The sequence below is a fragment of the Morus notabilis genome, unplaced genomic scaffold (genome assembly GCF_000414095.1).
Source record: "Morus notabilis unplaced genomic scaffold, ASM41409v2 Scaffold2080, whole genome shotgun sequence".
NCBI lineage: Eukaryota > Viridiplantae > Streptophyta > Magnoliopsida > Rosales > Moraceae > Morus > Morus notabilis.
The window spans coordinates 28,926-43,535 of NW_010367927.1; the positions used below are offsets into that span (position 1 = coordinate 28,926).

Consider the following 14,610-nt stretch of genomic DNA (forward strand, 5'->3'; position numbering starts at 1 on the left):
TATTTAATATATTTAATAATATTATTTATTTAATATATTATTACATGTTTTTAAAAATTAAACCACCAAACGCAGTTTCAGTTTTTTTTTAAAACTGAAATCAATCTCTGAATAAAACTACCAAACGCATTTTTAGAAATGATTCCAAAATGAAAATAAAAACATTTTTGTTTTCATTTTCATACAAAAAATAAAAACATTTTGGAACCAATTCCAAACGCACCCAAAAGCTATTTCCTTTTTGTTTCGATTAAAGCTAATAAGGGGGGGAAAAAAAGAAGTGAAGGATGATTTACAAATTGAAACAGAACGAAGAATGATTTACAACTTGAAACACACAAACTCAAAACAAGGATTCAGAAAGCAAAAAAGCTCAAGGATTGAAACAAAAATGGATGCCTATTTCCCACAATTTCTCTAAATACATTTGACAAATGGGTCTTAAAAAAGTGAGGAGATATATTGTCTCATTTTGGTACTTGACATTCACTTTTAAAGGTCAATTACCTGATATTGGCAACCTAATTAGGGGTGGAACCACCAACAGTCGAGAGTAGGTTGCTAACCCACACCCACATGATTTTTTTCTTTTAATTTATATGTGAAATTGCATGAAATTCGTAGTTTACTCTTCTAAAATTATATGTTTGGCATTCGAATTTATACCGCTTCTATGAAAAATTTAAGTATGGCAAGTCCCCTACTCAATCAAACCAAATTTACACTTAGGGACAATGGGATCAAATAAGACTTTAAAGGGAATTGCTACAGATTTTATGCTTAGATTAACATATGTCAGAGAATATAAATTATTTCAGAAAATATCACAGCCATATCAACACACTATATTTAAAATACTAAACATACTCTTAAGATATCAGCCGATATCTAACATGACACCGATCGGTATCCACGACCGATACCAGTTAATATCCACTGCCAGTTGGTGAATACCAATCGATAACCACTATGATACCGACCGCCAACGGTTGCCAGTCAGTGGTTGCTAGTATGTAGTATCTAACTGTGATACCACTAGTATCCAACACTAATATCACCCAATGTGATCATATATTTTTCACTGAATGCTAAAAAAAAAAAATTGTCATAATTCACCAATATCACAAGAATCACATAGAAAACCCAAAAGAATCAGTCGTGATAATAATAGAAAAGATAAACAAAATTAACATGAAAGAAAACAAAAATCTTTTTAATCTAATCCAATCTGAATGGATTAAATGAATTGACGGGAACAATTGGATAAAGTTCAAAGGAAGAATGAATAAATAGTAGATTTACTCTAAACACTTGAAGTAAATAGTAAATTTTAAAACTATTTTAAATTAAATAGTAATAAATTAATAATTTACGTGATAAAAAAATCTTTTTACGAGTCGTAAATAGAAAATTTATGTTGTACAAAATCTTTTTATGAATCATAAATAGAAAATCTACTTCATCAAAAATAAAATAAAATTTACGTGGTAAATAATCTTTTTACTGTTATTTACTTCTAAAATTTTAAAGAGTTAAACTCATGAGAGGTCCTTGAACTTTTTTCTCTTTCTATAATTAATACTCGTAATGAAAAGTGTTCTAAATTAAACCATGAACTTTTTAAATGTCTCAAATTTAATCCCTTATTTAAAGTTCTATTAAAATTTAGATGAAAAATGTTAAAATAATGATAGTTAAGCTATATAATAAAATGATGAATGCCCTTTCCACCATTTACTACGAAAGAGAGACTAAAAATCTAATTTATTTTATAAGAAAATTTATACAATTAGATTTATCAATAACTAATAAAATTAGATGATTAAAAGACTTGATAGTCATTTCAATTATTAAATTATTCAAATTGGATGATTAAAAATTCATACATTTAAATTTTTCATACATATGAACTGAAACATTTTTTTTCCTTTTTACTTTTTTGAATAACTAAAACTCATCTAACATATATCTAATTTATTAGAGAATGAAAGATCAATATATACATAGAACATTTGAGCTTTTATCAACAAATTTCAATTTAAATAAGATGACTTTCGTGAAGGCTGCATTCATATTTTTCTTATAAAAATGTATTAGGAATTTTTCTTTCACCATTTTGTACTTGAATGTAATTTTAGTAAAGATCATTTTTGATAATAAATTTTATTGAAATGTGTGTGTGGAGAATATACATGGAGGGTAAATAGAGCTCCCTTAAGAAAAAAATTCATAAACAAAGAAAAACCTTTATTAAATTACAAGATTGCTTATCATTTGGTATCAAATTACGAGATTACGGGCCCGTTTAGTTCGTTGATTCGAGTTTTTAATTCGAATTGAGATGTGATTTTATGTGAGAGCTTTTTACTGTAGCAAAAAAGTTAGATGTGACTGTTTGTGAGAACTTTTTACTGTAGTAAAACTCGAATTCTAAACTCGAATCAGCGAAATGAACGGGGCCTACCTTTGCTCTCCATCTAAATTTTAAAAGAATTTTAACTGAAGGACTGAATTTGAGACAATTGAAGAGTTTAAGGGTTAAATTAGAACACTTTTTGGTACAGGGACTAATGGTAGAAAGAGAAGAAAGTTTAAGGACTTTTCATGAATTTAATGTGTGTGTTTTTTTTTTTTTTAGGGGAAATGTGTGAATTTTTTAAAAACGCTATTTACTACAATTATTCAAGTTCTTGGCAATGTTTTGGGCCCAGGGTTTAGCCTAAACCACAAAGCAATTGGGCCCAAATCAATCAATACTCCCCCAATTGAGTATGGACACCAACAAAATCCCCTCTCCCCTGTATCTGAAATTTCCGAAGTGGACCATACACATATCGTACGTCTCTCTCCCCCAAATCCCCCCTTTCCCTCAATTCTCGCCAATTCAGATCAAAAACCTCTCGCAGATCAGATCGCGTAATTTCGTCGAGAAATTTGAGTGGGTGCAGAGAGAGAAGCAAAAAATGTACGGATTCGAAGCTCTGACATTCAACATCCATGGCGGATACTTGGAGGCCATCGTCCGGGGACACCGAGCCGGGCTCCTCACGGCGGCGGATTACAACAATCTCTGCCAGTGCGAGACCCTCGACGACATCAAGATGCACCTCTCCGCCACCGAGTATGGGCCCTACCTCCAAAATGGTGCTTGCCTCTTCCCGATCGCCCTTTGCTTCTTGTTCAATTTCAACTCGATTTTCTTTTCCGTTTCTTTCTCTCTTTCGATTTTGATTCGTTTTTTCCAGCTGAGAAAAAATTGGAGTGCGAATTTTGGATTTAACTGGTCTGGTGTGAATTTTTTGATATCTTCAGCTGGATTCTTAGTCCGTTTGGTTACCACAAGCATTATAAACTGATAATGTAATTTAGTATTTCAAGTTTGGTTTAGGTATATGCCTATTGTTAAGATGCTAGATCCACCTCCACCCAGCGAATAAGTGATTTGGATTTACTTACTTGAGGGCTATAATGATAAATTAGTTAGAGCTTTGGTTTTTGGATTAGAAGCATGAGATTAGAATATTTTTGATTTACGTGTGTTTTTTTTGGGAGAAAATACTGTAGTGAACTATGAACCATGATTCGAATCAGAGAACGAATCCTCTAACCAAACAAGCTCTTAGTGTTCACGCGCTCAAGTGAGCTTTTCTGAAGTCACTATGGCTAATCTTTGTTTTCTGGCGTATTTTAAATGGCGTGCAGAACCATCTCCGCTGCACACAACTACAATTGTGGAGAAGTGCACTCTTAAACTGGTTGATGAGTACAAGCACATGCTTTGCCAAGCCACTGAGCCCCTCTCAACCTTCTTAGAGTATATCACGTAAGTAAACTTTGACATAGTTAGTTGTTACATTTTTACTTAATTGGTTAGATATAAGTGGTTTGATCAATATCAGAATCCAATATCGAATGTGTTAGAACAAAATCGAATATGTTTCAGCAAATGCAGTCTGGGGTTGTGGCAGGTTTTTCCTGATATAAGTTTGAGGCCAACTCTAGGGCTTTGGAAGTTGGGTTTTAATTCATCTTTTTCCATGAAAATGTTTTGAGGTTAAAGTGCCTGATTGTTTTTGGTATGGGAATGAACTGTGAAGTAATAATATTATAGGCTTGAAATTCCCTGAAGAAGAGATGGGCTGTCTTTTAGTTTTTGGAATTCATATGTTTCTGATACTTGTTCCAGATATGGTCACATGATTGACAATGTTGTCCTGATTGTTACCGGAACCTTGCACGAGAGAGATGTTCAGGAACTGCTGGAAAAATGCCACCCACTGGGTATGTTTGACAGGTATTGCCATCCTACCTTGGTGCATTTCAATTGTCATGTCTTACAATCAAAAGGTGTTATTGGTTCCTTTTCCACTTTTTCTCATTAGTTATTTCTAAAGATTTGTATGTTATCCTCAGCATTGCTACCCTAGCAGTTGCCCAGAATATGCGGGAGCTTTATAGGCTGGTGCTAGTTGATACACCACTTGCTCCGTACTTCTCTGAGTGCATTACATCAGAGGTACAGACTATCAGTCTTGCCTTGCTTGCTCTTACTTTTCTTCCTTTTCTTGTTGTCTTCTTCCTGTTAGGTGTTTATTTTGACTTTATTCTACTTTCTGATACATTTCTCCCTTTCAAGGACTTGGATGACATGAACATTGAGATTATGAGAAATACTCTTTACAAGGCGTACCTTGAAGATTTTTACAAGTTTTGCCAGGTGAGCGTTGAATTAAGCATCTCTTAATATATATATATATATATATATATATCAGTATAGTCTAGTTCTCATTCATCTCAATTTGTTCTCTGACAGAAACTTGGTGGTGCCACATCTGAGATCATGTCTGACCTACTTGCTTTTGAGGCTGACAGAAGGGCTGTTAATATCACCATAAATAGGTATTGTTGGTGATGAGTTAATAATTTTGCCTCACCAATTCTCCTCGTAGGTTGTTTTTATGTTCAAATTTCAATGGCAAGTGTCTTTCCGTAGTACTGATGCTGTTCACTGTGTGCAGCATTGGCACTGAGCTTACTCGAGATGATCGAAGGAAACTGTACTCTAGTTTTGGTTTACTGTAAGCTCTGCTCTCTCTTACATTGTATACAGTGAATCAGTGACCTTTTTTTTTGGAGAATCATCCTGATGATATCTTCTTATTTTATAACAGTTATCCTTACGGCCATGAGGAGCTTGCTGTCTGTGAGGACATTGATCAGGTATGTTTCATGCAGGGACGGACCCCTATTAAATGCCTATTTGCGTTTGCACTGTCTGAACTCAACATTCGATTCTTGTTAACTTGTTATTAACTTTGACATGTTTCAGACCATTAAACCAGTGGAAACTGTTTGCAAAATTATAGTTAATATTTCCCTTTTGGTTGAACTCAATTTTCGCAGGAGGAGAATTTGAAATTGTTAGTAAATTGCGATTTCACTTGGTGTTTGTCACTAATCTGTGTAAATTCTTCTGTGTAATTTGACACTAAAGACATATTGGTTTTTTTTTATGCCGTCTCTGTACTTGTACCAGCTTCCTTAATATTGCAACTCAAGCTTCCGTTCTTTGCTGTTACAGGTCCGTTCCGTCATGGAAAAGTATCCTCCTTATCAGTCCATCTTCTCCAAACTATCTTATGGAGAGAGCCAGATGCTTGACAAGGCATTCTATGAAGAGGAGGTGAAAAGGCATTGCTTGGCATTTGAGCAACAGGTACGTGTTAGTTGCTAGCAGTAGCAGCCATTGGCCATATACTGCTTCCTACTCACTCATCGGTGGCATAGACTAAAACAGATCAATTTACATACATAATTAGAGCGTATCAGAGTTCATCTTGAGGCGCCTTGATTTTTGCCTTGGACATGACTTTTCCTGGCTCTTCTTTTTTCTCACTCAAATTACCCATGGCCCTGCAGTTCCATTATGGCGTTTTCTTCGCGTACATGAGATTGAGGGAGCAAGAGATCAGGAACCTAATGTGGATATCAGAGTGTGTGGCTCAGAACCAGAAGTCTAGAGTTCATGACAGTGTGGTCTTCATATTTTAGCTGGGTCCCAGATCCGCAACTCATAAGTTCTTTTGCACAATCTTCTGTATATCTTCTTCACCCCCGTTTTTATCTTATTATAGCGAGAATCATAGAGATGGGTGCTGTTACACTGTTGTGCGTTGTGGGGTGTGTTGCAAGGAACCACTTTCTATGTGTTATATTCGTTCTTTAGAGGCAAAATGTCATAAATTGGTATTCATGAGATATATTTGGCTGTGAGGATGTACCGGTTGACTTTTTAATTTGTGATCCAGTATACTAATAATAGTCGCTGTTGCGACTACATTCCAATTATGATTCAGTATTTATTTTGTAATGTGTTTCTACACTTGGTAATTATATATGAAATTTTCTACTATTCCAGCGGGTCAGCTGATGCTGATCAGTTTTTGCTCTTCATGTCAACTTTATCCATTATTCCAAAAATAATGCATGTCGTATACATTTACATCTTGTTTATTTTATCGATTTAAATTTTTAATTTTATGTTTCTACAATAAAATACTTTCAGAAAATGTTACATCTAATTTTTTTTTTTGTTATAATGAAAAGTTTTAAAAAATATCACATTTTAACTCAAATTAAAAATTTAAATCTGCGAAGTGAACAAAGTTTAAAAGAGAAAAGAGAACCCTCGCTTTACAATAAACAACAACACATCGTTTGCAGAATCTTCAAGGACGGACCTGTACAAGGAAAAGCAAAAGGCAAATGTCGTTTCTTGTTGCACTTCCTGTTTGAAAACGACATTATGTTGTTTTTCTTTATCTTTAATAATAAATAACCAGGTTATTTTTATTATATTTCCATGCAAATGAGAGCTCTTTGTTTTATGTGTGACAACTACGTTTCTATCCAGCACTTTTAAGGAAGGATTGTTTTCATAAATATCTCTGAAATATGTATCATATTTTAAAATGTTTCTTGATTTTTTAAAACAGAGTAAAATACTTATAAATAAAAAATAATTTAAAACACTTTATGTGTTTAATTTTGTCTATTATTCCAACAGAATTAGTGACGTGACATATTATTTAAAATTAACTAAAGATATTAATATCTAATTAAATTTATTAAAATGATTAATATCTAATTAATTTTATAAAAATAATTAAACACAACCAAACAAATCAAACGAAAAAAAGTAAAATTAAAACCAAACAGATCCAAATCTGTTCTTAGTTCTGCTACTACCATTCAAACAAAAGAAAAAAAAAAGTGAAATCAAAATATGAGAACATCACATTGGTTGGGAGAGGAAGGGATGTCCAGATTTGGGCTGGGGGATAGGGAGTTGTGTGGGAGATTGTCGAGAGGGGTATGTAACGAGATTTAGGGCTTGTTCTTTTGGAGTTTAACTTGAATATAATTCTTGAGTTGAATTTGAGTTATAACTTGAGTTGAACTTGTAACTTGAGTTTGTGTTTGGTTATGTACATTTGAGTATGGTTTGAGATAAGAATCTTTTTGAGTTTATGTTTGAGTGAGTCAAAACTTGAATTTGTATTTAGATAGTATTTTAATAAAAACTCAATGCTGATGAAAAATTTTAATAGGGTATATGGGTCGGGTTTTATTCGTCTTTTCGTTGTCAACGCATAGAAAAAAAAATCATCTCAATCATAATTAAAACGAAAAAGTTATAGCATTTTTAAGAATAGAAAAAATACTGTTCATTAATTTGAGTTCGAGTTTCTGAACTCGAGTTAAAGGGGAAACTTGAACTCGAGTTTTAGTCCTAAACTCGAATTTGAACTTGAGTTTAAACTTAAAAGAACATGAACTCGAATAAAGTTGTAACTCGAGTTATTTTTTTTTTTTAATTTTTCACTCAAAAGAACAAGCCCTTAGTTATTGGGGAATCTTGAAGGGCACTGACGGTGGGTCTCCGACCATTTTTCTACGACGACGATGATGTGCTTTCATGGACGATGCTTTCCACTCAAACCGTGTGCAGCATGGTCCTCAAAATCGTACCCGGAATCTGACCCAGAGTCAAAATCACTCAGAAGAGTCATCAAGCTTTTAAGCTCCGTTCATTTATTTGAGTTTAAAATTGAAGTTTTAATATGCTTTTAAAAATAATTATATTTAATCTTTTATTATAGTGAAAAAATCCTCACATAAAATCATATCCCAATTTAAATTAAAAACTCGAATCAATGAATTTAATATGTTCTTAATCTAACCATCTCACCAATTCAACTACTTCAGGTTCTTTTGATTCTGAAATTACTCGATATATTTTCTTTTTTTATTAGATCGTTTGGAGAAGAAAGGAGCGTGGATGACTGGGGAAGGGGATATATTTTATTAATTTTTTTATAATTTTTGTTTGAGATTTTTTTTTAATTTTAATATTTTTATAAAATTAATTAGATATTAATATTTTTAGTTAGTTTTTAGTGACGTGCCACGTCATCAACTTCGTTAAGGATAATAGAGTTCAATAGACAGTGGGAGTTTATTGAACTGTTTGTTTAATCCTTTAAGAAAAGACCGCAAGTTGATCAAAAAGATCATTGACATGTCTCGTTTCTATCCAGCGTTTTTAAGAAAAGGAATACGTTACGTGTAGCTTTACCGACACAAAAACGACATGTCAGTTGTCGTGAATGTCGTTTGGTTCAGAAAAACGTCATCATATTTAAAAACGTGAGTTGCTCTGATCTTTTATTTTTAATTTATTCAAATAGAGAGACATGCTTGCCGTGTTTAAAATTTTCTTCTTTTTATTTTTCATGTTTTTTGAAAAAAAAAAAAAAATTTTAGAATGACGTTTAATATAATTAAAAATAAAAAATAAAAATAAATTTTTTTTTAATTTAGTATAAAATGAGAGAAAAATTTAATCTTTTTTCATTTTTTATTTATGTTTTCTCTTTTATTGAGCAGTTTGAGACATATTAATGAGTTTTATTATACTAAAAATAATCTCTTGATAAAATTATTAAACACATTTTAAAAAAAAATTTTATCTAAGATTAAAAAAGTTTTTATTTATATTTTTATACAAAAAATAAATTTATTTTTAAACGAATCTCAAAGGCACTCGCTGTTTTTTCTTTCTGTATTTGGACATGTGTCAGTTTTCTTTTTTCCTTTTGTTTTGTTTGTTTTCTCATGCCCAATTCTTTTCTCGGAGTCGAAGTGTGTTGGTTTAAATTCTTAGATTTGAAATTATATTTATATAGATTTTTTTTGGCTTAACTCGCGTAGTAATATAAAGTTTAAACATAAAATAAAATTTAAATATGTATTTGGCTATATTATTATAATTATGAGTTTTTTAAAAAATGAGTAAAAATGAGTTTAACTCAAATTTTTTTTTTAGAATGACAAGTTCTATAGAGGTGAATTTTTAAAAATATCATCAATAAAGTAATATTATTTTATTTCTGCGATTGTTGTTAAATTTATCTTATGTCACAAATAATTTACAGGTTATCTTTCATAATCTGCAGGTTATTTTTCGTAACATGCAAATTATATTTTATACTTTACGGATTATTTTTTTTGTAATTTATAAGTTATTTTTCGTATTCTAAAGTTGTTTTTTGTTATAATGGCATTAAAATTTTATATAATAATATAAATAATAGAGTTAGAAAAAACAATAATTAGGAGACGTTTGTTTCTTATATTCGTCTCTGATTCTGAATCATGATTAATGGTTCTCTATAGTGTTTTTTCTCACAAAAAATACACTTTATTCGAGTTCATGTTCTTTTAAGTTTGAACTCAAGTTTGAGACTAAAACTCGAGTTCAAGTTTTCCCTTCAACTCGAGTTCAGAAACTTGAACTCAAGTTAATGAACATTATTTTTTGTATTCTTAAAAATGCTATAGCTTTTTCGTTTTAATTCTGATTGAGATGATTTTTTTATGCGTTGACAACGAAAAGACGGATAAAACTAAACCCATATACCATATTAAAATTTTTCATCAGCATTGAGTTTTTATTAAAATACTGTCTAAATACAAATTCAAGTTTTGACTTACTCAAACATAAACTCAAAAAGATTTTTATCTCAAATCATAACTCAAATGTACACAACCAAACACAAACTCAAATTACAATTTCAACTCAAATTATCACTCAAACTCAACTCAAAATCTACACTCAAATTGCATAACTAAAAATGTCAAAAGAACATGCCCAAAGTCTTCTTAAAGACTCTAAAACCTTCAATTTTAGCTTAAAATAAACTAAAAACTCAAATACAAATGCAAAAATTTATGCAATGAAACAAGGGTTGGTAATTGGTATGATTTTTGGTTCAAACCGGTCATTTCCTTCCCATATTTTGGGTTGCAACCAAAGAAGGGTTCGGATAATTTTTGGGTTCAAACCCGTCATTATTTTCCTTCCCATATAGTTATCATGACTGTTTCACTTTAAATCAATCAATGAAGTACGGACCGGGAACACGAATATATGCTGCTCTGTACATCAAAAATTTCCTTTCTCCTAATTCACCAATCACTTCAAATTCCATCTTCTTCCTCCCACTTTCTTCAGTTTCTAGGGTTTCGCAATCATCTTCAACCAAGCTCCGGCCATGGCGGATCCATCACCAACGACATCTACGCCGACGATCCAAAGCCAGAGGTTGTCGCGGACGACCATAACAGATGTGAATTTGGACTCACTGGCTCAGTGCGCGAGCCACCTCGGCCTCCAAGACCTCTCCAACATGGCCATGACCTGCAAGTACTTCAAAAAGGTCGCTTACTCCGACTCCGTCTGGTTCCATTGGTTCAGGTTCTTCTTCTCTTCATTTCTTTCTCTTCCCCCTCTTTTCATCGGTATTTCTTCTTTTGGAAATGCTCGATCCAATTGTTTGATTGAATAAACGGTAAAAGGAAATCACTTGAGAAACGTTTTCAATTTCATCATTCTGTTAGCTAAAGCAAATCTGCGAGAGTTTTTTTTTTGTCTGAATAATCTGTTGCGAGAATAGAATATAGGCGTTTCTTTCGCGTAGTGGTTGATAATATTGATTCAACTCTTTGTTTGTGTAGGGAACATTGGGAGAAACAAGCAACTTCGATTTGCTCTCAAACATCAGGAGTCAGGGAAGCATATTTAGCTAGGCGTAAAGCAGTTCATCAGTTCAAGTTTAGTAATCCATTCGACGTTGAATATTTCACGGATTCAAAATCTTTTGATCATATGATCTTTGACAAAAATGATATTATCTTTTCTCAGGTATTTACTTCTTTTTTCTTTGTTTTGTTCCTTTCCTTTCCTAATGCTTTGAGACTTTTTTTTTTTTTTTATTTAAATTATTGGAACGTTCTCAAAAAAATCACAGTATCTTATTATTTATTTATTGTTTATTTTTAGGGTTTTTGTTTTTGTTTTAGTACTTACAATTTTACACTATAGAAGAGATTAATTGAGCATTTTCAACCTTGTTTTATGTCCACTGTAACGTTTTGGTTGGGTGCTTATGACTTAGGGTCCTTCGATACAAATGGTGGAGATTGATGGCTTCTATCATTCAAGAGTATCTTATAAGAGACGAAATGTCCACAATGCTAGAATAACGTCTATGAGGTTAGAATTTTGCATGGTTTTTCGTGCTTCATTAAGGAAAAAATATATGGATCATTTGTGTTGTGTGACATCAATAATACTTGCAAGTTTTTTCAATTCTCTTGAATAAAGTTAAAAGTCTTGACATTGTCACATTGTCATTTCTTTTACTTTTTCATTTTTAAGAAAAAGCATTATTCATGTTGCATGGCCAAAGTTATGCAGATCATACGTTATAAAATGCTGAGAAAATGTCATCTAAGCAGCAACATTATGTAATATGGCATATAAGGAATGTTTGATTTCTTTTGATGTTTCTGAGTGGGGTGTCAAAGTATGTGTTTCGCAACAATGTTCTTTGATTGTTGCTTTGATTTATGTAATATGGCACATAAGGAATGTTTTATTTCTTCTGTTGTTTCTGAGTGGGGTGTCAAAGTATTCTTCTTACAGAGCATATTGTGGATTAATGTTTTAACTACTGGGGAACCTGCAGGTTGTTTCCACTGAATGAAACTTCTTTATTTCGAAGCGAGTCCCAGAGAAATGATAATTTTTTGGTGACTTCGAGCTGTGATCGTTCTATTCGTCTGTGGTGGAAGGTAACATGAACTGACAGTTTTTTAACATTCCCTCTACAAAGAATCTTATTGGAATATTCGTTCTTAAGGTTTAATAGTCACCTGAAACCAACAATTTCCTGCACCTAATTTGGTGCTTTTCTTAACCAATTTGGAAAGATATGGTGATAGTGCAGCTCATAAATCTTGCCAAAGATGTTTGATAATCGTAGGTCACAAACCAGCTATTCATACTCCTAATTCATTGCAGGGTTCATGCCAAAGATGTTTCAAAGGTCATAGTGGCCCCGTTTCAGCACTATCAGATAAGTTGCTAGGTGATGGTGTTGGGAAAGTTTTGGCTAGTGGAGGAGAAGATGGTACTGTTCGCCTTTGGTCACTCAGCTCCAGTGGTAAACGTGGTCAGCATTCTCCAAAGGCTACATTATATGGGCATGGAAAACCCATTAAGTTGATGTCTGTTGCTGGGTATGAGTTGGTTTCTTAACGAGCTTAATGCAGTTCTTAGATTTTCAATTTTTACCACCCAATACCCCAAAATTTATATAAATGATTCTGCTATCTTCCACCCTTATTAGTGCACTGTTTGCAAATTGAGCAAGTAAATGATAAATTAGGGAGTGGATTACTAATCATTAACTGATAACCTTTTCTGTGTTTTGTTTATAGTTTATTAATTCAGAAGTATTGTATTTCAACAAATGCCTCCGCATAATGCCCCATAAGTCTGACCTGTGGTAACACTAATTAATCCCTTTTTTTTTTGTTGCCTCTCTTCACTGGTCCGTCCTTCAGACACAAGGCTTCTCTTTTGGCGACTATTTCAAAAGATTCTAAGGTATTTATTTCCAAAACGTCCATGTTTTATGATTTTATTAGGATTTTTCCTCAGCATCGCCAGTGAGGTTTTAAATTTAAGTGGATTTGTTTTTGTTAGAGAATCTTACAAATCAGATAATAATGAATCTAATCTCATAATTTCACATAACTTAGTCTCACCCTTGTAAGAATGATCTCTGCGTCATTAGTTATTGAGAAATTATTATTTCTTAGGCTTACTTGGCATAGGTAAAACCCTTTTCTATTGGATCCCACTCATTTTAATTTCCTTTAAACATATACACAAACTCTTGTGTTGGGCATATGCCGCCCATACCTATAGTTGTTTTCACCTTTTGAGTGATTAACCAGTGAATTTTACATGATTTTCTTTTGGTTATATAGAGAAGAATTAGTTTCAATCTTACTCAATAATATTATTTCTCAAATAAAATCGTAAGGACATTGATATGTGTGCGTTTAAGGTGAGGGTTTGGGACACGACTACATCATCAGCTGCTCGTTCATCTTGCTGTGTGGGAATGACTTCTGTTCCTGGTGTGCCTGTAAACATGAAGTGCCATGAAGCACTGATCTATGTTGCTGCTGGTTCATCTGTTGTTGCAATTGATTTGAGGATCATGCAAAAGGTTATGACTGCAGCAGTCCATCAAACAAAGCTGTACTCTTTTGAGGGCTTGCCTTCAAAATCCTTAATCTGCACTGGTGGTGATGGCAGGTAAGATAAAAGCACTAAACGCAGCCCATTAACCTCGTGCACCGTGTCAAATGACTATTCTTTGTTGGTCTTTCTGTATGCTTCCCGATATTGAAACCGAATGAGCTGATTTAAGAGTCTTAACATGTTTAGCCCTATAATGTGCTTAATTCTTGCAGAGCAATGCTTTGGGATGTTAGGAGAAATCAGGAAACAGTAATAAGACCAGAACCAATAGCCGAGTTGGATGGACACACAGGGCCAGTTACTTTGTTGCACATGGATCCGTATAAGATAGTCACGGCAGGTCAAGAGGATGTTTGTGTAAATGTTTGGGAGGCAGACACTGGCACACAAACTAATTCCTTTACATGTGGTTTTCCTGAGGAACCTAGTGTCGCTTCTGGATGTTCTGCCATGGCTGTGGATGGCTGTCGAATTGTCACCGGTAGCTATGGTCCGCGAATGGGGCTCGTACGGTATAAGGATTTCTCTAGTGCTTCTTGCCCTGCTTCTCAACGCGAAACCGAAGATGATCATGTTTCAAAATTTTGGGATTCAGAGTCTTATAGTGATACAGATGAGGATGAGGCAGTGGCCTACTAGAATTTAGTTGTACGATTGTACCTTCTGTTTCTAATGTTAAAAAGAGTAGTTAAAATCTCTCTTTCTTCTCGGTTTCGTTGTCTTTACCGTGGAGAACCAATTGCTGCTTCTGCTTTGCAAGTAGGAAACTGGAGTTACAGAGGAAATGGTGCTGCTAATCTATAGTGGTTAATTCCAGGAGAGAGTTTCAATTTACTGTTGTGTTTTGCGAGATTATTATCAAAAATGGTTTTCTTTTATCATCCTTCCAGTTTAACCGCCTGAAGAAATCAACGAAATTACCACCTGCG

General features: G+C 33.3%; 2 protein-coding genes across 2 annotated transcripts; both read left to right on the forward strand.

Annotated features, from left to right (window-relative positions):
• Positions 1 to 2,804: 2,804 nt before the first annotated feature.
• On the forward strand, positions 2,805 to 6,412 carry LOC21385529 (V-type proton ATPase subunit d2). Its single transcript, XM_010113786.2, has 10 exons — positions 2,805 to 3,144; positions 3,703 to 3,823; positions 4,187 to 4,294; positions 4,414 to 4,516; positions 4,637 to 4,717; positions 4,814 to 4,899; positions 5,019 to 5,078; positions 5,172 to 5,220; positions 5,582 to 5,716; positions 5,920 to 6,412. The coding sequence occupies exons 1-10, from the start codon at positions 2,964 to 2,966 to the stop codon at positions 6,049 to 6,051; spliced, it is 1,056 nt and encodes a 351-aa protein (XP_010112088.1). The 5' UTR covers positions 2,805 to 2,963; the 3' UTR covers positions 6,052 to 6,412.
• A 4,044-nt stretch (positions 6,413 to 10,456) lies between these two features.
• On the forward strand, positions 10,457 to 14,559 carry LOC21385530. The gene is made up of 8 exons (XM_010113787.2): positions 10,457 to 10,819; positions 11,080 to 11,266; positions 11,520 to 11,617; positions 12,093 to 12,198; positions 12,428 to 12,645; positions 12,973 to 13,015; positions 13,482 to 13,735; positions 13,894 to 14,559. Exons 1-8 carry the CDS (start codon positions 10,617 to 10,619, stop codon positions 14,318 to 14,320), a joined length of 1,536 nt encoding a protein of 511 aa, XP_010112089.1. The 5' UTR covers positions 10,457 to 10,616; the 3' UTR covers positions 14,321 to 14,559.
• The last annotated feature ends 51 nt before the right edge of the window (positions 14,560 to 14,610 follow it).